General features: G+C 41.7%; 1 protein-coding gene across 8 annotated transcripts in view; it reads left to right on the forward strand.

The window, feature by feature from the left end:
• Nucleotides 1–24,181, forward strand: part of DGKI (diacylglycerol kinase iota) — a 230,807-nt gene that overhangs the window by 164,709 nt on the left and 41,917 nt on the right. For 7 of the 8 annotated variants that reach the window (XM_054808326.1, XM_054808350.1, XM_054808335.1 and 4 more), the window contains 4 exons: nucleotides 2,433–2,502; nucleotides 4,018–4,058; nucleotides 5,647–5,774; nucleotides 6,348–6,473. In XM_054808326.1, the coding sequence (XP_054664301.1) occupies nucleotides 2,433–2,502; nucleotides 4,018–4,058; nucleotides 5,647–5,774; nucleotides 6,348–6,473 (365 nt within the window). The remainder of the gene's footprint in view (nucleotides 1–2,432; nucleotides 2,503–4,017; nucleotides 4,059–5,646; nucleotides 5,775–6,347; nucleotides 6,474–24,181) is intronic. The other variant, XM_054808374.1, reaches the window with a different exon arrangement.

The following is a 24,181-nucleotide window of genomic DNA, read 5'->3' on the forward strand; positions in this document are numbered from 1 at the left end:
CGAGTGTCCATCAAAATGCTAATAATCATCAAAGCTGCTTGAAAACAACACATAGTGCATGCAGGCGCCCTGCTGACCAGGAAGCTGGGGAAGCTAAGAACTTGTGGGTATCTGAACGACATCAGCGTGACCTCATTTTTTCTCAGGTGGCTGAAAAAGTGTCAGATAGCTTTATGTAAATCGAAGGGCAATGTCTGCGTCTTAATGTATGAGGGCATTATTTGCTCTGTAACCAGTTTGGAAATTGTTTTACCCCGTTAGACTGAAATGACAACTTCAGCATTCTGAGATTTTCCCCAGTTGAAGAAAGCAAACTGCTTCTTCGTTATGGTCTTACTGACACATGTCTGGGCAGTCTGGGGAACTGAACTGATGAAACTCCCATTTTTCTGTCAATATATTCTTTATTTTTTTTCATAACTTTTTCTCACACATGTTTACTTGGGTAAGTATTTTAGAAATATGTCAGATTTGCAAAACAGTAAGATAAATTGCTAAGAAATATACATTACTTCCAGGTTTTCTTAATGATATAAATGCTAGGCAGTATAAACAGAGGAAAATAAATAGGAAACTATGAACCTTTGAGACTCTGTATGAATGTTTCAGATGTGTTGGACGTGTCTGATACACCGTAAACTTTCATTTTGTGTTGATGTTTCTCCACTTTTTCTCTTGTATACAAAGCAGCCTCACTTTCCTCCTTCAAACCGTGCACATGGTGCCAGCTGGAGTATCTCACTTAGGCTGGGTGCCTTTCTAAAAGGTCTTCTGTAGCTCAGGCTGGAGTGGTGGATTTCTGTGTTATGCTCGGGGTCAAGCGTTCATAGGTCTGTTGTCCCTTCTGACTGAAAACCCATGATGGCTGAAATTTCTTTTTGGAATGTTATGCCAGCCTTTACTTTCTGGTGTTGGACCTTCAAACAACTACTGACCTGATATAGCTGCACAATTCCCAATACAAAAATCATTGGTCCTGTGTCCTGCTGTCGGGAAAGGTGCTGGGCTCCTGTGTGATATTCTGAGAAGTCCCAATGAGATATCATTGTATCCTGGTCTGCTTTCACCAATCTATGCCCATGTTATGAATATATGTACATACACATTATTCACATTCTGTGCTTTCTGTGCAGAGCAATACTTTTCTGAAAAGTACCTTTCCTCCCCATCGCTTCTACTTTTTATTTTCTTGCCTTGTAATTTGGTATACCGCTCTGTTGTGAAGGATGAATAAAGTTTAATCTTGAACTAGCATGTGCCTGAATTTACATAATTTGCAGATGTGCTGATTTTACTGCTTAAGATGTAAATAAGGATAGAATCTGGCTCTCTACAAACTTGGGGTGTGTGCCCGAGATCCATGCAGTTGCATTTTGTCCTGTGCAAATCTATTGTGGTTAAACATTGTGTCCCAGTGGCTTTAGGAAGTTGGATGGCCACCCACTGGCAGCATGGAGCAGAGCCATGACCACCCTCTGCTTTCTGAGATCCCTTTCACCTCTCCAGCTCAGTGAGAGCTGAAAAAGTGAGGGTTCAGGAAGAAGGTCTTCATTCCTCCCCAGTCATTTGATTTGGTTCCTGAAGTAATGTCTGTCGACTCTCAAGGAGCAGGCCTTTTTAGCCAGAATAGGAACACGTTGATGTAGGAGGTCCGTTTGCTTGGCTGGTGGCGTTCCCCAGGTCTGCACTCTATTTTCTGGGTGCAGAGGATAACACTTTTTTTACCCTCGTGCATTTGGCACACACCAGAGACAGGCAAAGTGGGCAATTGTTTTGAGTGGCAGATTGGTAGAGGAGGGAACGAGTGTAAAAATACTGAGCTAGAATAAAGGAAGGTGACAGGCACACAAGAAACATAGTAATTAGAGTTCATGACTGTTGTTTGATACTGATATGTATCTTTGACCTCTTTCACCTCTCTCTGTTTGAATGTCCCCACAAATAAGAGGGGCTGTAGATAGCTGAGAAAGCTGTTTTTGATGCAAAGCTTTTTAGTATTGCTGAGCTGAAGGGAAGGGGATAGCTGAGGATGTGGCTGAAGCTAACCATATCAGTTTACTCTTTTCTATATTTCAGTCAAACATTGATGTCAGTGAGAAGCTAATCCAGTGGGTTTGGGGTATAGAATCATAGAATGGTTTGGGTTGGAAGGGACCTTAAAGATCATCCAGTTCCACGGGCAGGGACACCCTCCTCTAGACCAAGGCCCCATCCAACCTGGCCTTGAACACTTCCAGGGAGGGAGCATCCACAACTTCTCTGGGCAACCTGTTCCAGTGCCGCACCTCCCTCACAGTGATGAGAGTTATGTAGGTTTTGCACATTGTGCAATGTCAGTAGAGCAAAATGAAAAAAAGCAGAGACTCGAAAATACTCCTTTTTAGAGAAAAAAGTTTGTTATTTTTTTAATGTCATTTCCCTGCCCTATCCAGGACCAGGAAAGCTCTTTCCCCAGAGTACTTTCTGTTCAGAAGCTCTCTCCTAGATGGTGCTTCCTAGATGGTAAGTGCATCTCCCTTCTCTTGTGCCTAGCATGCTGCTTGCTTCTGGTGTGCATGTGAGGGATAGTGCATCTGAGAGTATTACTATGGAGGGGCAACTGTTCCTTCTTATTACACTGAGCAGGTAAAAAAGGAGCTGCGTGCCCCCCTTTCCCCCTGAAAAATGAAACAGGCCCTTCATCTAGCAATCAAAATATCTGATGCAGCTTTGTCGCCCCAAGGGGACATGTTAAGGGTGGTTAGAGTTTTGGTTTATTTGTCTGTGCTGTGATGAGTAGCATTTGCTGCATGGCATTGCCTGGACACAGAGTGCAGCTGGTGGTGGCAACGCTCTGCTGTTGGTAAACTGTGTTCTTCACTCTGGTTTCTCTTTAAGTACTATAGTGTCTAGGTAGTGTAGTGTTTAGGTGACAGGAGTGTACCTCCCTTTCCCTGTAAGACTGCACTTCATGTAACTCCCTGGAGAGCTGCACTTGTATTTGACCCAGGCTTTGTCAAAGCAGATGGCTTATCTGGGCTTTACATCAGACTCCAGAGCACTGGAATTAGCAGCTAAAATGGATGGCATCTGCTTTTACAAAAGCTTCACCATGGAGAGACTGAAATTTATATTGTTCTAAACAAAAACAATTTCTCCTTGGCAATTTCTAATCACTCTTCCTTGTCTCTCATGAGGGAAATTGATAAAAAAACCATATTGAGAATCTGTTTGGTTTTTGGAGAAAGCCGGGTGGGTAGATGCAGTCAGTTTTTGTCTTTAGGGATTTGATATTCCCTTGCAGTGCCAAAACCTACAATGCTACATCACTGTGCTCTTGTGTCAAAAATCCAGAATGAACAAATCTGATTTCCCTGGCCAAACTAAATGCAAAGCAGAAACAAAAAAATCACAGCTGATGAAGCACATTGTAGGTGATAAAATACTTCTGGGTTTAGTAATATAAATTATTTGGCAGTGACAAGATTCATATTAGGTGCTTTATTTAGACAATCTCCCCTATTTTCATATGTTTTTCATGAGTAGCATAAATTTTCCTTGAGTGTATTGGTAATTCAGGGTGAATATCTGTGGCCATGCATTTGATTTACAAAGAGCTCCAAAGCATGTTATTGTTCTTTAGATTCAAAATGTGAATTAATCCTATTAGACCCATCAATTTCATTATATGCTTGCTATACTCTCATCAGAACAATGCAGCTTTTTCTGTCACATATTTTAATGTAATCAATTCTTTTTATGAGCCTGAAAACCATTTTATACTTTTTATAATATTTATTTCAAGTTAATAATTTCAGTGAATATTGTTTTGTTAAGCCTCACCTTTAAATTCACCATATAATGGGATAGGAATATGGAGATAATGAATGAATCGGATTATGTTCTTGTGAAACCACTGTGACTTCACTGACACAGAGGTTGTCTTACATGGTAGTGATGTTAGCTCAGCCCATCTTGTCCATGCAGTTCTGCTCAGACCATTTTCTTCACTGCGGCTCTGTTTTTTCTGTCCTGCAGCAACTTCTGCTGATCGTTTTTACCGCATTGACAGATCTCAGGTAAATCTTTATTTGGTTACCATTTCTATAGTTTTTTTGTGTTTTTTTTTTTTTTTAAAAGCTATGTCAGATGCAGGTTAAAATGAATTATCTGCCATTTCTCATGTGTATTCTAAAATGCTACTGATGTCTCATGAAAAGTAGACAAAAAATTCTGGGCTGTTTTTTAGTTGATGCAATTCACATCGTTTCACTGAAGTTTTATATCTGCTGACTATCTGCCCCTCTGTTTACTACCAATCTGGTGTACAGATCAGAATTATCTACATTTGTCATCCTTATCAAGTCTAAGGGCATCTGTGTGGCACCAGAGTATTTGAGTTTATCTTTTCACTGATGCTTTTAGTCACCAGAAGTCTTGATCCTGTGTGTGTGACATGGAATAGCTGTGGAAATTAAAGTGACGTTAGAAGTTGGTATCAAATATTCCCAAGAAACCCCAAACCAGCATGTAGCTCCACAGGATTCAAGCTTGTGGTACAGATTTGACAATCTGAATAGATTTTCTAAAAGACGCTTTGAAAATTTTACAGAGCTTTTGGTGTTTCTGGTTTGTGGCCAGAACAGGCCAATTAGTGGCTCAACATTAAGTGCAAACTGTTGATTTCACATGGTGGTGATTTGTATCTGATCCCCCTGAGAACTGTGTAAGCTGTTTCTGAATCACATGAACATATGATCGTTTCCTAGCAAAAGCAGCTGGTGGTTTAGTTAAAGCAGAAGGAGCTGTGGCTTCAGTTCAGAGGTCCCAGGTTCAGCATCTGCATGTAGCCACCATGGGACTTATTTGTACATGGTCATATAAATGCTTTGATGAAGTTATACTTTAATATTTGCAAAGCAAGGGTGAAGAAGATGCTGCTACAGATGGAACTGAGCAATGTGACTTTGTTTGGCTTATTCTGCATTTCTTTAATACTTGACTCTGTACAAACAGTCATCTTTCCCTCCTACTCCGTTGCCCTGTGTTTCTGTGGGGAAAAGATCAATACTGTATGATGGTCCCAACGCATAAACTGTGGGAAGTTTCCTGCTCATTCACCTACATAGACAGGCCTACTCACATGCAGTGTTTTTTGAAGGACAATGAACCTTCAGTGTCAATAACAAAAAAGCGGGACTGAGAAAGAGCTTTGGTAACGGAGATATGAAATCAGAATGAATAAGCAATGGATGTCAGGGAGAGTACCCCCAAACAATGAAAATTTCTGCCAGCCATCGCTGGAGGGCAGACCATAGGTGTTGGTCCTCATTTTGAAATGCAAGCCTTGGCTTTTGGGGTAGACTTCCACTTTTCAGGTGAACGGCGTAATCACTGAGTAGCAGCCTTTTAAGTGTTGTGTGAATGTGAAGCTTGCAGGTTGGAAATCTTGTTTGGCTTGAAATTGATGAAGTATTTATTGGTGACTCCAGTGGCATTGGTTTTAGTGTGTGTGCATGTGTGCACTTAAATAAATACACAGACAAAGTCTCATGAATGTTCTTCAGAGACCCTGATGTGCACCTAGCTTTCCTATAGCCAGCTGAGTGCTCTCAGAGACCAGAGATGCTGCAGGTTCATTATTTGTTCCTTGTATCACTCCAACAGGAACATTTGCACTTTGTGACGGAAATTTCGCAGGACGAGATTTTTATTCTGGACCCAGAGCTGGTAATGTCACAGCAGGTGGGGACGCCACCAGGAATGCCTGATCTGGTAGTGGAGCAGGCCTCTGGGTGAGTGGTGCTGGGATCTGGCTTTCAGCTGCCGTATTAGAGATGGGCATCTCTTTTCTGGTCCCCTTTTCCGAAGGGTTGGGAGATGCGGGAGGGCAGATCTTAGATGAGGAGCTGGGGATCAGATGCAGCCATGGTAATGATAGAAGGACAGTGGAATGACATCTGCTCTGTTAGGCATCCTGGAACACACAGCAGGGCTAATGGACTTCGGCACCTGTTAACCTCCTCACACCCCCTGACTGTATCTGCCCCGCTGTAAGTCTGTATTGATGGAGTTACAAACCCTTCTCTGCATGGTCAGGGCTCTGATACCACTGTATAAGGCCCTGAAGTCCTTTGTGCCTAAGAATGATAGTGAAGTGTCTATGTTTCTTCTCATCCTCTGGGCAGACCAGAAATGCTCCTATTCATCCTTAGGAACAGTCTTGTACTTATAGTGAAATAAGCTATTTTAGCTTGTTATGTGCTGAAAAATGCTGGGAACCAGTAAGCATAAGACAGCTTCAAAGTGGAGCACACGAGGTAATTTCTGAGGGGTGAATGCCTTTCTCTTCCTTCTTCCCTCCCTAGAATATCAGATCGGTGGAACCCTGCGGTTCGAAAGAGGATGCTGAGTGACAGCGGCCTCGGCAAGATTTCCCCACACTACGAGGTACCTGACAAACAAAAGGACGCCAGCCAGACACATATGCTGCAGTAAGAGCCCTCTGCATTTCTCTGCTTGATGATGCACTGTCACCATCACCACAGACAACTCCTAGTGGCTCCTTTAAGCTTAATTGTGCTGATGTGCTGAAATTACAGAAATCCTTTTACTTCTTCTCTTTTGTTCCTCCCTTCTGTTTCTTCCTCTTTCTCCATTATTATATGTTCTTGCTTTTATTATTTTTTTTCTCTGGGGCACCCTGCACTCTTAATAAACCTAGATCCAAGTTTCCAAAAGTAAATACAGTATTTTGGATGCCTGAAGTTCCAGCTAAAGGAACCTTCATGGCAACTGGTTATGAGAAAGACCAAAGCACTCACACTTATGGTAGCTCTGATGCAACGTGACAAAGCAGAAACCTCTACTATTACTTTCAAAGATGTAAGGAATCATTTTTGTGTAATCTTGAACCAGAGATATGGTTGTCAGTGTAGGATGACTAAACAGTGGTTTTGTTGCTGATAATTGCCCCATGTAAGAGATTTCTACCATCACAATCCTGTTTACCATGTTCAGATTTGTGTAAGAGCATCTCTTATTCTTCTTGCCACTTAAAGTGGTTCTCAGCTTTTTGGTTCTTTCACTTTAGATTTTCAAAAACAGCAGTAGATCCATAATCGCTGCCAAAGTTTAGATGGGAAGTACCTGTCTCAACCTTGTTTCTGGCTTTGAAAAATTCTAGTGTTTTGGGGTTGTTCCCCCCACCCAAGTACATAATGTATAACTGTGTATATCACTTCTGCTTTATGTTTGTAGTTCTACTGTATCTGGATCCCTACAGACGGGTTTTAAAACTTAGTATAGAAAAATTAGAAATAGTGACCATGTGGTCCTTGTTTCAGTTTGTCTTTCCCTCTTGGATGTGTGTGGAAGGGGGCTGCAAGGTGCCTGCTGAGTACAGCTCCAGGGCAGATGCAGTGTAGACTGGAGGCTGTGTAGCCCTGTGGCTACAAACTGGAAACTTTCCAGCAAACTGGAAACTGCTGGCAGGAGGAGGAGATGCCATGGTAAGAAGGGGTGACGTGGGTAGCACTGCCAGGAGACACTCACCTGGTTTTCTCACATTACCCTGAGGGCTTCTGGATCAGTTCTTGTTTTTATGCTCTTTGCAATGTGAAGGATGGTGAATGCAGGTTCAGTTTTCCACAGACTGGAATGGAAGGGCTTGAAATTTGGAGCTGGCAGAACTGGGGAAAAAATGATGCTTTTAGACATTTTTAAGTACTGTGGAGTGATGGTGACAACATGTGGACTAGCTTCTAATTGATAAGAAGAATGATTTTGTTTACATCAGTGTGACTGGAAATGTTTGCTTAACGGGAACAATTATGTTTGGTAGATTTATTAATTACAACAAAAGTCAAGTAGCACTGCCCAGAGTAAAGTGTACCTGTCACTGCCTACTAGAAGGAGTTGTTTTCTTTATTGCTTCTCTAAACTTTAATTGTTTTGGCTGAGATTTTTCATGGTAAGACTCAGTCTTTGACTGATTCTCTCTAAGTAAAAGAAAAACTTTAACAAAAAAGTCCGTTGTTTCTGAAGACAAGATATGTGAGGAATGTGCTGCTTTAAATTACCTTATTTAAAATAAATAAATCCAGTAGCTGTTTCCTGAGACATTTCAGTACTGGTAGTGGAATGAACTTCAGTGGAATGAAGTTTTGGGGGCTTGACATTTAATGAAGTGTCACCATAATACCGGGGAGATGCCTTTTGCTGTCTTGAGAAAAGTACTCCTGAGTTTACCCTGCTGATGAGGTTGTTCGTGCACTTTGCAGGTAACTCAGATTCGAGAGCTTTGCTTTCAAAAGTTTCTGTCCGCATATGCTCACAGAGGAGTTATGCCCTTCCATGCTTAATCCTGCTTGCAGGCCTCCCAACAGGCTGAGGGAAGGGGGGCTGCGTTGCTCTCCAGCTGCTCTCCAGTAGCAAGGAGAAAAAGGAAACAGCAGTTCTCGTCAAATGAAGATGGGTCAGGAAAAGGTGTACGGAGGAAGAAGGAAAAGAGGTTGCAAGAGCCAAAGGAGTAGAAGCAAAAGGGAGTGTGTGCAGGAACTTGGGGAGCAGGGCGAGGGGATGAGAGTTGGCAATTATTAGCACAGGGGACATACAGATGTCTGGGAAATCAGAATGGGAGTAACAAAAAGGAGGAGGACGTGGGGTGCAGATAGGTAAAAGATGAGTGAGACGGGTTAGGGGCATGGGGGAAATGGTCTGTGGCTGTTTCTCTCCAGAATCTGGAGTTCCGGGCTGATACAGGTTATTCATTATACTGGTGGGTAAGCTCTGAAGTATGTTTAGACACTGCCTCATTTGCTGCCGAGCTGGAAGGTGTATAGTAAATGAGGCAGGGAATTGCAGTGGAGAAAGCAAGGTATTTTTACAGGTAAGGCAGTTAAACGCTACTCTGGAGGACTGGCTTCTCCCCTCAATTTCCCTGACAGAATTTCTGAATGATGCAGATTTACAACAAACTTTTCACAAATGGCCAGTAACAATGGGCTCGTCATTCTACACATGTCTGTTGTGAAGTAGGATGGGTTCCTGGGAGGCCATTACAAGGAGACTTTGAAAGAGAGTGAAGGGCTGGAAACTGAGAAATAGGCTTTCTGTGTGCCTCAGGTTGTATTACTAAAATTAATGGAAAATTTGTGCCTGCCTTCCTTCTGACTCTCATTTGCCCAGTTGCAGAATACAGATAATATTGCAAACTCACCTTAGAGGAGCACAGTGAGGGTTAATTTCATGCTCACAAGAAACTTGGATACTATGGGGAGGCTCTGTCAGAGATGCTTAGGAGAAAATCATTTACATTCTGTGCACAGTTTTGGTAGTGTGGAATAAATAAATCTTGAGGCTCTGCACTGCATATACAAAATACAAAAAGATATCAAGCAGGTCTCTACTTAAACACTGAGGCAAGAGTCCAGTAGAAGAAAGTAACAGGTGGCAATGTGATTAAAGGTTGTCAAAATGCTTGAGTGCAACAGGGTTGGAGTGCGATGCTCAGGTGACATGAGCTCTGGCATTTCCAAGCTTCTGGGTGCTTGATTTTGCAACCTAAAAAATCTTTCTAACTTGGCACTTTAAAGAAAATCTTAGAAAGCACTATTATATTTTGGCAGCTGAAGTAGCTCACAGGTTCTTTACAGAGGTTTCTCCCTTCAGAAATTATTTTTCTGCATAAAACTTGCAGAAAGGATTTTAGGAAAATTCCCCAAAAGGAATGTGGCAGAGCATAAAGGGGATGATTCCTCCTGCACGTGGAGTTCTCATGGGTCTTTATTACTATTAGCTAGTAATATCACCCAGAGCCATCAGTCTCCAGTGTTTTACATCTAGTCCAAAATACTGTGCAGCACTTCCAGCTCAAAGTGCTATATCCTACAGCCTGCCACTAGGGCAAGTGACAGGGGACTTGCTGCGAGAGAAAGTATCGTCAGTTGATCCATGGGGGCTGTTTTCTCAATGGTCATTTTTCTCCCAAACAGAGGTTGGTAGTGACCCTCCTCAGATGTTAGGAGCAGATTAGACCACAGCTGGTCATAGCATGGCAGCAGACTGCTTAGAGTGTCTCTCGCATCGCGCTATATATATATATATAAATAAAAACCTATTTAAGATGAAGTAGTTATTTCTGAGAAGTGAGGAGTATAGCTAAAAAGAAAAAGTATGAAAATAGAGAGATCCCTTAAATTACTTCAATCGATGAAAGTAGAGAAGAGAATATGTGATCTAAAAATAATTATGATGTTCGGCGTTACTTTTGATGACAAGCTGTTGGGGTAAAGAGTAATTAGAATGTAATGGTTTTGAGGCAGGGGTCTTTCTGAGAGAAAATTACTTATGCTTTTGTTTTTAATTAAGTGAACTTAATGTTAGTTAATTTTCAGATGGATTTTTATTGATGGTATTTCATGTTTTGCTCCCTTTCTGATGGCTCATTGATGTGTGACCAATGTGTGGAGTGGGCAGGACATGAAACAGCATCTTGATGCAGTAACCAGGAGCTGGGGCAGTTCATAGCTTAATAGGAACATCAAATTAGTGAGAACGGTGCATACAAAAACCACAGGAAGACAATTACTTGGACTACTGGTTCTTGATCTTGAAAAAAGCTAAGTATTCTGGGCTGACTCCACTGAAACGTGTAATTGGACTCTTCCTTTGAACATAAATGGGTTCATCATCCTGATTTATCCTATGATCAAATGGTGCAGTGAGATGGGGATGACCGTTGCCTCATAGCCCGCCGTAACCATTCATTGTTGGGTGTGTATTTCTCTTCCAAGTTACGTGTTTGTCACCCTGTTATGTGATGAGAGCTAGAAAATTAAAAAATAAAAACCACAACAGCATACAAAAATGAAAAGGTGACTATACCTTGGTAGAGGTTTAATCTACATCTTTTAATTGAAGTAATTAATTTTCCTATTGTTTGGGCCAGTAACAACCACTCTTCTAGCATCTGTCCAGCAGTGATGGTAATGTGTTTCCAAAGCTGCTAGATGCATTGTCTGAATTGAGTGCATGGCTCGTGAAGGGTGGGCGAAGGTTGGCCAGAATACCATCTGGTCCTGTCAGAGAGAGGAAGAAAAAAAATGCCTGTAGGGCCTGGAAGGTGGCTGCAGCCCTTTACACTAAATAGACATTAATTAGCTAGTAATACCACCCAGGCACTGCTTTATGAGGCAATAATAACCTAGTTCCTGTGAGGGAAGAAGAAAAAGGCTGGATGCCAAACGTTTTAACTCAGACACAAGAATCAGATCATTGCCCAGGAAATCAGTGTGACAGTACAGATGTTATAAGGTGGTTTGGTTTTTTGTTGTTTTTTTTTTTTTTAAGAGAAATTTTTGTGTGGTACAAGGTGAGAAGAGCATCAGGGATGCAAGTTTGCATATAGAAAGAAGAGGGAATGGTCCTCTAGGGAAAGTTAAGAAAACATAAAGAGGTCACTCTTAGGATTTGAACATGCTAGGCAGGAGCTGCCTAGTGATAGTGAACCTTTAAAATTTTGAAGGTTGGTGAAGAATTGAAAAATTCGTTTCCCCAAAATTCTTACATTGGAAAACTCAGCATCAGCTCTTAAATAGGCAAAGTAGTCCTCTCTGGTGTGTTTTGATAGCAAAATCTGAATTAGTTTTCTGGTTCAGATTTAGTTCAAGCTGCATTTATAAGATTAAGCCACAAGAGTGAAGTGCGTATGTTTTAACCAGCTATTTTTACACCTGTACAAATTACTTTCCATTGTTTAAAATCCCAGATGAGGCTCCATGAGTACAGATTGCTTTCAAATAAATCTTATTTGAGTGAAGGCATAAATCATCATCTCACCACTGTACACTCCTGTGTAGTCCTTATAATAGAGTTAGAGCATAACAAAATGCAGTGTCTGTTTATGCTCAGCTCTCCCTTTTCTTTCTCTTCTGTTGTCTTAGATGCTTTTACAAATACCTTGTAAGGCGCCACTCTTACTACCTTAAAGCGGAGCATGAGAAAGGTTTGCCTAAAGCATTTCTCCACCTCTTGCTATGAAAGTGATATTAAAACAGAGGAGGTGTTAGTGAAAGGAAAGATTTGGACTCGAAGAAGAGGAAAAGTGGTGTAAAGTGAACTGCGAATGATTGAGAAGAAGGTAAACATGGGTTAAATACGGAAAGTACTTTGGAGAAAGCAAAAAAACCAAATACAATTATAAGAACATAGCAAATGGATAAGAAATTGTTTTGAAGGAAAGCAAGTTGACTGAGTGGGAAAAAGTGATGCATCTCAGTGTGGGGTCTGGTTCTGTATTTTGAAAGCTCTCACTATTGTCAGCATGATATAGTCACAACACTTAAAATCTTGTGCACGTTCTGGCTAGAAGCTACAATTTATCCACCATTAGGAGATCTTTTCTTCAGTTGCTGTTGTAAATCTGCCCCTACTCCCATTTCTGGAGACTTTCTTGACAAAGGCGGCACCTGTTAATTTTTTTTTTACACTCTACTGCCCAGATGTGGTACATAATGAATATCATATACTTTATGTTCCTGTGGTGAATATTAATTCTCTCCATATACTTCAGGTTTTTAGCCGCCTTCATTGTTTTTGCATATTTTCAGTGGGGAAGAAAGGAATAATTATTGGTTTCCTTTGGAATTCTACCTTGAAGACATGTGCCTGCAGTTCTAAAAAGATATATTTCTGGCCTTTCTCATTCCCTTAAAGACTTAAAATGTAACAATGAAAATCTAGCAAAATTTTGGCATTGCTTGAATAATTTGTCTTGAAGCTTCATTTCTTGCCATCCAGACAACAATTTCAGCCTCTTAAAAATGGTGGAATTTGGCTGACAATAAGGACCATGTTTTCTCTGTGAGATCCATATGCTGTTAAAATCAAACCCTTCCAGAAATAGTTTGAATCTCTTATTTTCTCTGTATAGTGAGTTCAGTACAGAGCTACTCAAAACCAGGATAGTTATTTTTATTTTGTGGTACAATCATTGAATACAAGAACAATCTGGAGACTGTAGCACTGCAGACAGAAATACTTCCCAGTGAAATTCATGCTCTTTCCAGATTGACAGCAAAGAAAAATCTCGTTTAGTGCCCAGTGCTGCTTTGCAGCCTGTGGGATTTCGAAAATTTCTTTAAGGACAGCTACTGCTGCTGGTATCTGTTACTATTTGGAAGCTAATTTGAGTGTCCAGCTCTTACAATTTTTCTAGAAGTTTTCTGTTTCCTTCTGTTGCTTATACAGCAACCTCAAGTACAGCTGTAGATACAGAATATATATGAATTTGAGAAATGATTTTTCATGAAACTGGAAATAAGACTTTTACCTGGACAAACATTAATTCACAAGTTGGTTTTGAGCCTCTCCCACATTGTCACTTAATCCATGTCCACTTTCCCCAAGCGATGTCTCTAGTTCTAGTGATGTTCATCTCTGTCACAGCCAGTAGAAGGGATTCCTGGACATGTCTGATTAGTAGACACACCTTGACTCAACTGCAGAAAAAAAGAACACAGTTTAGAGAGGAAAACAATGCTAAAATCACAGAGGATGGAGAGGAATGTTGGCACCAAAATATCTTTTCAAAGACTGGCCCGCATGAGATATGTTTTTGATATATTCCAAGTGTATCACCTACAGACTGTGTACGTGAGGTAAACACAGTAACAGATGTCCTCAACTCAGCATTGAAGAGGCTTTGCGTTACGTCAGCCATGTTGGTACCATCTCAGGGCTGTTCTGGGCATGGGAAGATCCTGGCACTTTGCTCTAATATCTGAAGATACGGAAGCCAGATTAGGGAAAGTGTTACCACACACTGTCCCTGCTATGTCAGGGGATGAGCCATGGCTCTACGGTGATTGCACCCGCCAGACCTGAGGGATCTTTGCAAATGGCGAGAATCAGATGGTTCTGGAAACTGTTTAACATGAGCTTTCAGCAACTTCTGGTGTTGCCTGCAAGTGACTGAATACATGGAAAACCTTAATTAATCACCTCTTCCCCTGTTAATTAGTAGAATTTTTATGTCACTACTGTTACTCCTGCCTTATCTACAAAGAACTGAGGTGTAGAAAAATAATGTTTTTTACTTATTAAAATTTCTGAAACGGTCATTAGTATTTGGTACTTACACATCCTTCTGGCAACCACTTTCCCAGTAATACTGAGCTGTAAGACATCGTCTTTTGCTTTTGCTCTTGGTAACTGTAATTGGAAAAGGAAGAAATCAGAATTTGGTTTAAATTTGCATGTGTATGGCCTTATTTGTGTATGTGACTGCAATGCAAATAGTGTTTGTTTTCTTCCAGAATTAAGTCTCCAGCCTTTGCTGTTGAGGTCCTGAATTGCTAAGGGATTTTAACAACAGTAGGCACATCTGATGAGGTGGGTTTGTGTTTCTGCCCCTTCAATATGTGGCGGAAATAGAGTACATCCTGTAGGATGGTTTTTTTTCTCATCAGTACTTACTACCAAATAATTTTATTATTCAGAATGTAGTTCCTCAGAGTGGATTGGGTGGGATTTTAGCTTCCTCTTTTCCCACCAGCCTGCCCCCAAGCCCTCAAAATGAGGGCTCTTAATGATTTTTGTAGCATCTCAACACCTGATGCACAGCTGAGGAAATTCACCCTGCTGACAAATTATTTTGGTAGACAGTGACATGCAAAACACTCCCACACACCATGAGACTACAAATTGGCTTCTTTAGAGAAATGTTGCTTCTGACTGACATCCTGCTTTCCAAAAGGGAAATGCAAGCAGTCCAGCTCTCCTCTTTTCCTTGGGGTGATTTCAAGCAACAGAATTCGCATGTGCTTGACAAAGGGACCTTCCTACCTGGATGTTGAAAAGTCAACTACCACCTAGCTTGAAAATGATTTCTGAATAGTTTCAGTAGATAAGAGGATGAAAAAGAGGTTTCCACATGGAATCTAATTTTTTTTTGTTGGAGTGTGTTTAAAGGATAAAATTGATGTTGACAGAGTACAGATAGCTGGGTGCCTTGGTTTTCTTTAAGTGGTATAACAGCTATAAATCTACTTTCCACTCTATGGCTGATAGCCAAGGCTGAAGCAGTAGAGTTATTTCTTTTTTCTCTTTTCTTGTTACAACTCTTTCCTTATCCCTTTTTTCCCTTTTCTTCCATCCTTGCTTGCTTACTTTAGCCCTTGGATTGAGAAGCAGAATCTGTACTGAGAAGTAAAGCAGCTCTACAGCAAAGAAGGCAGGGAACATATCAAGACAGTCATTTCTTGTACCCTTGTTTTCCATTTGGCTGGGTGAGAGAAAATGACATTTGATAATTTGATCTTTAGGGCCTACTGCTTTCCTGCAAGCATCAGGCATGTGGTAACTGTGCCTGGCAAGAGAAGGGTAGAGGAGAGAGTGGAGCCGATGATGCCACTGTAGAATGTGAATATCCTTCTCTTCAGCTTTACGGGGTGGAAAACAGCAGACCTATGGCCCCCAGTGACATTTAAGGCACTGGAAGATGGGCTAACGGGGTTTACTGGGGTGATATAGGATTGACAGAAAGCAAGCATGTATTCTTCCGGGCTTGCTTTAAGCACTGTTACAAATGTAGGGTGAATATCCTCCAGCACAGCAGGCTTCCAGTCCAATAAAAGTTGGAAAAGTAGTGAACTTTGTAGGTTTAGGTAATACGTATGTCTGTATTTGTGTGTACGTATTATTTATAAGAGTTGAAGTAAGAAAAAAACACCCCAAACCCTCCCAATGCTAGTTTTCTGAGCATTGCACAGCAATAGCAAGCCTGTGTCCATGTGCTCTGTCCCTGCCATAAGGAGCTGCCATCTGCTCAGAGAAGAGACTGGTTCTTAATGTGCTCTCACTCAGTACCAAGCTGTCTTATCAAAGCCAAAACTAATATGCTTCAGGGTACGGCTACGAAACAGTCCTGTACATATGTAACACACACATAGTGCGTCCAAGCTTTCACACTAGGATATCTCATAATATGCATTCAGACTGTATTTATCAATACCCTGTTCATATTCCTAAGTTCTGGTTTAACAGGCTTGCTAAGAGAAGAGAAACGTAGTTTGGTAAAATAACTGCTCTAGACTATGACACAGAAGTACTACTTTGCCTGAGTTGACAGCATTAAACTCCAAAAAGTCAAACCTTTGCTAACTTTCTCTAATTCTTCGGATATCTGCATGTTTGGATTTCATCTGTGGCTGGAAACCGGAAAGCATCAATATACTGTGCAACAAAAAGCTAGAGACATAGCATAGTCATGTGAAAATAGGTTGTCTTTTGAAGTTTACAGTTTAGTATTTTAGACCCACAAAGTTCAGAGTGTTTGGATGTGGCTGGGAGCAGTATTTTGACATGAGCCTTCACTTGACTCATTAAACAAAAAAGTGAGGTTTTTCACTAGGGCTGCTTGAAAAATATATTGGTGAGCTGTTTTTGCTTGGTGGAGTTGTGCATGGAAGAGGTTTATTTCTTCTGGAAAATGTTGCTTGAAATAGAAAGTACCTGTGATTGTGGGCTGGGTTTAGTGTGTTTGGGCTGGGGAGAGATTCTCTGTTTCACCTAGGAACTGCTGAGGGACAGGGAACAAGTTTCCCAGGTTGTGCGTCTTGGCACGGCTGCTCTGCAGGGAGCTGCCCTTGCTTTACTATGTCTAGGGTGCACGTCCTAGTCCCCTGGATGTGGGCTTATGTGTCGGGGTGTAGGAGGTACTGTCTCTTCTTAAAATGCCTTCCAAAGGATTTCTCGAGTGAGAGAAGAAAATTCTGAAAGCTTAAAAGCGTTCAAATGGGGAGGGAGAAAAGTTGTCTCTGCCTTGCTGCTCCTCTGCACTGGGAAAGGAGCGCTGAAACCCACAGCTTTGTCTCGGTAGCCGAGACTGAACGAGCATTTAGCAGTTCTGGCACAGAGGTGTGTGCAAGGGAGGGAAATACATGAGGAGCGGGGCCGTAACTCAGAGCCTTGCTGAGGTTCCTGGCAGCGTTGATGCCCGTGGGCAAGCAGGGACAGATGGACCTGGCTAAATTATGCCAAGAGCTGAAATCAGAGAGCCAGAGGTGGCTTGGAGCCAGCATAACCCTGACTCCCAGATTCTTGTTTCTGTGCCATGCGTCTAAAAGGGCAGCTCAAAACCATATCTGAAACTCCCACTACAAGTTTTATTCTTTATTAATTACTCTATAGCAGGGGTGTAAAGAGCTCAGCAATTCTGCTCTGCCTAGGATTATAGAAAGACCTGTGTGTTATGCACACTAGCTGAGGTGATTTTTTTTTTTTTGAAAGATGGGAAACAAATGAGGATTGCTTAGTGCATAGCACTTGTGAAAATCAGGCCACTTATTTATGAACATAATTGCAAGAATCTGTTTCTGAGGGATTCCTATGTTTCAGTCTCTCTTCTCCCAAAACCACTAAAGGATATTTATCTGTAGCAACTGGTTTGCTTTGTGGTAACAAACACACCACTTAGGGTAGCTTCTAGATTGTTTAAAAACCCAAACTGACTTAAGATTATTCGGGTGGTATCTCAAGATACGAAGCAGCTGATGTGCTTTATCTCCATCTAACCTGAGGGCCAAGTGGGGATGAGACTTCTGAATCAGGGTATACCTGATGTGCTTGCAGTGTGGCTGTCATGGCTTTGCAGTTACCAAAATAATTCCTTTCTCTGGGTTAAATAAAAGGTTAAAGTCAGAGCAAAACGATCTCTACATTAATCTTTTTCTGGAAAAAAGTGACAGTACACAGATCTGTTGTTGAGAGGTCAAATGATTTGTTACCTGATTGTGCCTAACATTTATTTTTTTCATGTAGGATGTTAAAGCAGTGCATATACCTAGCCCCTTTCGTTCCTGCCCCAGGTCTTTTTAATAAAGAGCAGTTTCAAACAGCATCTGGTCCCTTGACATCTAGTCTGTTGTTTCGCCAAAGTATTACATGGTGTGGCTAGATCTCGCTTTATTTCCTTTAGTGTTAGACCACATCAGCTACTGCCTTTCCTTTGCCTTTTACACCCCAAATTGGTCAAGCAATTGACAGGTAGGTCAGTGAGGATTTTGAAATTTTAATTCAAATCTGGAAATGGAAGAATAGCATTTCAAAGAAGCTTGGGCTCAGGACGTCTTCAAAATGAATGTCTTACATTCCTCTGAAATATTTTGATGTCACATGGTGACATATGAGAAAGAGAGGCCAAGTATTAAAAAAAAAAAGAAACACCAACAAACAACCCACAATCACCCTACAGTGATCCTGCTGGTCATTTGGACATACCTTCTTTTTCAAGGAAATAACAAGCCAGCTTTCTTAGGTCATGTTTTGACCTTGATTCCAAGGTAGAACTATCTTTTTCAAGATAGAACGTGTTAGAACATATCTCTCTCTTCTTCTTTTTTAAATCAAGGTTAAGCATATTTGGGTTTACAGCTGATTTTGCAATAAAACCTTTTATTCCCTAGTTAAGCAGCAATTCCCAGGCAACTCCTCTGGGTGTCAGTACAACGTCAGGTACAGCTGCATTGTGGTGTTCCAAGCCTTCATTCAAAGCATTCTACAGTGGACAGAGAAAGGGTAAGACATAATAAGTTAGATGTTAATGACAAAAGATATGGAACAATATAAGGGACACAGACATGCCTGAGACAGCAAGGAATACATCTGAGCTGCCCTTGTTTTCCTAAGAAGCACCAAGCTACATTCCTGTATGTTGGAGTTCCTGTGAACAGCCTGAGGCATTGGTTGATGTGCAGGTGAAGACTGAGAAGGAAGTTACAGAGATGCTAGAAAAAGTACTGATCTTGGCCTTTAGCAGAATTAGAAAAAAATTAGACTCTCCAGATCGTCATTACAGATTAACAGAACATGTCCAAAAGAATTTCTGCAAATTAATAAATAACTTGAATGGAATTTTTTAGATTCAGGGAGCATTGTTGGTCAGCATTTTCCCACGTGTGTGAGATAGCATGGTGGTTGTGCATGAGAAATATTTGAGAGGAAATAATGGCAGGAAAGCTGGGATAGTAAAATCAGAAGACTTTGTAGAGAGACTCACAGAATTGCAGAAAAATTTAGGTTGGGAAGGACCTCTGGAGGTCATCTAATCCAAACCCTCACTCAAAATAGGTCCAGTTAGATGAAGTTGTTAAGAGTCTTGTCCAGATGAGTTTTGAATGTCTGCAAAGCTGGAGATTCAACAATCTCTCTGTACAATCTGTTCCCCTGTTTGGTCATCCACACAGTGAAAATGTTTTTCCTAATATCCAGTCTGAATTTCTCACATCCCAGCTTGTGACCATTGCTTCTTCCTCCTCTGTCTTCAAGCAGACCCTGGCTCTGTCTTCTTTATACCTTCCCATTAGGTAGCTGAAGGCGGCAATAAGATTTTTCCCTGAGCCTTCTTTTCTTACTGAACGAACCCAGCTCCCTCAGTCTCTCCTCATATGTCTCTCCTCATATACCCTCACCACCTCCATGGCCCTTTCTGGAACTCAGTCCAGTTTGTCAACGTCTGTCTTGTTCTCAAGTCTTACAAGTACTGAGTAGAGGGTAGAAATCACTTCCATCGTCCATATGGCTGTGCTCTTGCAGGGAACTCTGCTGACTGATGTTCAACTCATACTCTGCTAACACCTCACATCCTTTTCTGCAAAGCTGCTTTCCAGCTGTTAGGCCCCCAGCCTCTCTTGTGGCATGGATTTATTCCTCCTGAGATGCAGGATGTTGCATTTGCCCTCTTCTCCAGCGTGTCAAGGTCACTGAATTGGTCATTGACGTGGTTCAGCCCCAGCCGGCAGCCGGGTGCCACGCACCGCTCGCTCCCCCCTCCCCCGGTGGGCTGGGGAGGAGAACGGAAAAACAACGGCAAAGGCTCAGGGTTGGGGTAAGGGCAGGTTACTGGGACAGCAAGGGAGAGGGGAACAGTCAACAACAGCACTGGTAACAGATATTCACAGTGGGTGATAACAGAGAACAATTTACCGATCCGACCGACCGGACACTGAGCCCGTCCCGGAGCCACGCCGAACCGGCCCTGCCCGACCAGCCCCCTTTTATGGTGAGCGTGATGTCACACGGTATGGAATAGCGAACCCACCCCTGCCCGACCAGCCCCCTTTTATGGTGAGCGTGATGTCACATGGTATGGAATAGCGAACCCACCCCTGCCCGACCAGCCCCTTTTATGGTGAGCGTGACGTCACACGGTACGGAATAGCCCCCGGCCAGCTTGGCTCACCTGTCCTGGCTCCTGGTGAAATTAACTCTGTCCTTGCCAGAACCAGGACAGGCATGTATTGGGTCAAAGTGGAAGTGTGGGGAAGCTCTCAGTAATTCTTAGGCTTTTTTTTTTTTTTTTTCATGAAGTGCCATAGCAGAAAACGGTAACGCCCAGGCTAAGTATTATCTTTAACTGTTATTGGGCTCCTCCAGGCAGGAGATGCTGAGGGACCAGGAGAGCAAGCAGTTCTGCCTTTCTGCCAGTAAGATAGGAGTCACTGTCTGCAGCTGGGGTACAGGGGACTCGCCAATCCCAGAGATGTTGGTGCAGATTGCTGAATGAGGGGGTTGCCTCACCTTTATTTTAAAAATACTTTATGCGCTAAAAATTTTCTTTGATTACAATCAGAGAATATATAAATAAATCCCAATAGAAATGCCACTTTCAGTTATGAATAGATGTACAGACAAAATGAGAAGGCATGGGTTTAATCTGAAAGCTCTTTGCCTCTCCTCGTCAGAGGCAGCTATTGTCAGACTGAATTAGAAAGTTTGCAGAAATACCTTGCTTAAGCAGGGAAAAAGGGGAATGGTCATAAAAACCAGCAGAATTGCTGCACACAGATTGTTATTTAGCCTTTAAATTGTAAATGGGTGGATTTAAATAGGCCTGGTGCAGATGGTTTCTGCTACAGGTTTATTGATTAAAATAGCTCCTTTACATCAGCTCTGTGTTTGTTTCTCCAGAGGCTTTTGTCTTCATGAATAATGTGCCCATTTGCTGAAATTTTGTTAGAATTCATCTGCTGGCGGCTGGCTGTATTTCTCTAGGTTCCTAAGCCTCAGCTGACTGGGCTCAAAGTTGTGATAGTCCCTGCCCTTCCCTCCTTGGAAATGAATATTCCCTCTTCCACCCTTCCAGTGCTGAATAAATCTAGTGCTCGCACATTGGCAAGTGCACTTGGAAATAGCTGTGAGTGTTTGGCTGTTTGGGGAAGGTTTGTATGATATTGAAGTCTTTCTTGGCTATACTTGGGATTAGATTTTTGCCAGCAATTGATCTAAAGCCTGTAAGAGTGAGTGGAAAAATTCCAGTGAGCTTTGGATCACACCATGAACTCTGAGGCACAGTGCTGTTTTAGGTGGGCATGTCCCATGCCTTCAGTATCATAAGTCTTCCAATTTGCTGGAAGCATCTAGTGAATGTACGAGTAGGGGCTTTTTACATTATCATTCAGGCTTTTTTATGCATTTCTAAATATTTGTACTTAATTTCTTGGGAGATCCTTCTGCATTTTGTGTTAAGCACAAAAGGTACTTCTTTGCTTGTGCAGGGAGTGGTGGAACAGGCAATGCGCAGCTTCCCCGTGTAGACTGAGGCTTGCAAGTGCTGTTATCTCTTCTGAGGAGAGCTTGCCACTCTGCAACCGGAGAACACTACTGCAGGACCTGTAGTGAAAGGAGGAGTATAAACAGCATGGCAAGAAACCGGAGATGATAACATACTTCCCCTTTTCCTTCCTTCTGAATCCCCTTCCTATCGCCATAGTAATATTTGTCTTCCCCTCAACTAGTCACTACAGCAATAGATCTTCATAAAGCATCGATCAAACCAGGGCAGGATAAAAGTCAGATTAACGCCTTTGGTGAAAATATTTAAAATTTGGCTTCCCTTTCACACTTACACATGGGAAAAGAGCATTGTTGGTTGAAGAGCTAATTTAATCTCATGATTCTGGAAATGTAGCCAGTCATAGACAATCTGGCCTGCCTTTACTGTTTTGGGGAGGTGTGGGGGGGTGATGAGTCTTTCTTTCTACAAGTTAATTTTACACCAAGATAAAAACAGGAAAAAGTAACAGTTGATATTAAAAAAAAATAATAAAAATTTAAGCAATTCTATTCTGAGTTGGCCAAGAAAAGGATATTGCAGTGCCTGAACCTTTTCCTGAAGGTTTGGGGGGGTTGATTTGCTTTGTTTTGTTTAACCAAATGAAAATCTCTTCAAGATCTCATTTGGCAAAGTGTTTTGACCCAGGTGGGACCACAGATCTTGACAGCATATTAGTTTTTCTGAAGTATCTCTGACTTGTCTCTACTTTTTTTTTTAAGTCATAGAGGTTGTGAGAATGATAACTTGCTTCGTTACGACAGTCTAACACACAGCTAGAATCACACTCGGAGGGCAGCTGAGAGGTGCTAGATGGACGGTTACTGTGTGGATGTTAGCAGCTGAGAATCCTCCCTTCTCAGGACACCCGTCTGGTGATCAGTGCTGCCACAGTATATCCCTCACACTTCTTACAGACCCCAGAGAAAGATGTGTGACCGGAAATATGAGCATCTACTGGATCTTTTTTTCTGTCAGGAAAGCCCCCTGTGGCTGCAGAGTGAGTGTATGTGGTTTAGAGCAGGTCATTAGACTTTCTTTCTTTCCTCCCTTAGAGCCTGTCATAAGCATGGGGTAGACCAGACAATGCATAAAATGCCCAACACTATTAGTGCAGACTTTTCAGCAGCCTCACTTCCTTACATTATAGTTACAAGCAAGACTCCCCTTGGTGTAGTTAGGCCAGTACTTGAATAGCTTGGAAAAATCCCTCCCCCTGCTAAAACATATGGCCTGAAATTGTAGGAGAATGTTGAAAGCTGTCTCCACTCTTTGCCAAAATACTTTATGTCAGTAGTGTAACAAAAGAAGCCTAGTTTACTGTGGTTGAACCTTTGGTATCTCCAGTGGCGGAAGCTCTCATTGAGGCTTTCCTGTGGCTGAGATATTCAAAACCTCTCTTTGTGTCTTCGCAGCTATGTCAGAAAGTTTGAGCTTATGCTATTGCATTTCCTTGTGAAAACAGGAATTGGCTGTCCAACCCCCCCTGTTAATGATAGGCGAAATGAGCCAACAAGCTCAAGCTTTATTAGGGTGAGGCAGAGGTGCATATGTACACATCAAGATGCTGTGATTATATAAACCTTATTTTCTCATGATAACAGGCTACGCAGTTCCAAAAGATGCTTGAAGAAGCCTTTCAAATGAAAACACTGCTAGTAGCAACCTGTTACATTTCTTACTGTTCAGCCCCTGTGTTCAAGGCAGGCAGCAAAGCAAGTATTTTGAAAATTTTGGGCACACTAAATATGCACAGATGTATTTTTTCATTTCTCCCTTCAATGTTTTAATTGAGAAGGCAGTGGTATTCCAATAGTGTCTCTCCTGTTGTTGATGCTTTAAGGAACTAATGACATCTGTTTTACCAGGCATGAAGAAGAGCCAAATTATAGGATAATCTCTACTGTTTATTTTATTGTTTCAAATAAAGATCTGAAAGGTGATGAAACTGTGTAATTAAGAAACAAAACAAAGGAATAAATCCTACCGATGCTGTGGGATATGGTGTTAGCAATGGCTAGAGAATCAGAATATGGGAGCTAAGGAACCTGTCATGACTTCTGCATGTAAAACTATTTTTAAGTACCTAAAAATTTGCACTTCTTGATATGGCCTGTTCTGCACTGTTTCACTTTGTAGGAAACACTGTGTTCAGTTTTGACCTTCAGAAGAGGTTCTGCTGGGGGTTGTGGAGAAAGGCCTGTAACTAACTGGTCAAAGCAGTGGGACAGAATCCTAGTGATGCCTGCTAACCCTCTGGGTTACCTGCATTCCTACTGTATTTCTGCAGACATGGCTAAAGTGCAAGGGCAGAGCTGGCCTGGTTGGCAGCAGAGCAGGATACATGCCTAGGAGGTTCAGCAGCAATCACAGGATTTAATGGGAGTAGAGGATTAATTAATTCTGATCCATACAGACACATTGGCTTCTTGCACAGTCAGAATCTTAATTAGGCAATCACATTTTTTCCTTTCACAGTGACCATTGCTCCAGCTGTGCTGTAACTCTTTCCTCTCTTTCTTTGCAAATCTCTCTTTTTTAAAACTAAAAATTTGCATACCTCATTAGGAAAGTTTCCTTCTTTTCTTT

Source organism: Grus americana, chromosome 1 (genome assembly GCF_028858705.1).
Source record: "Grus americana isolate bGruAme1 chromosome 1, bGruAme1.mat, whole genome shotgun sequence".
Taxonomy (NCBI): Eukaryota; Metazoa; Chordata; class Aves; order Gruiformes; family Gruidae; genus Grus; species Grus americana.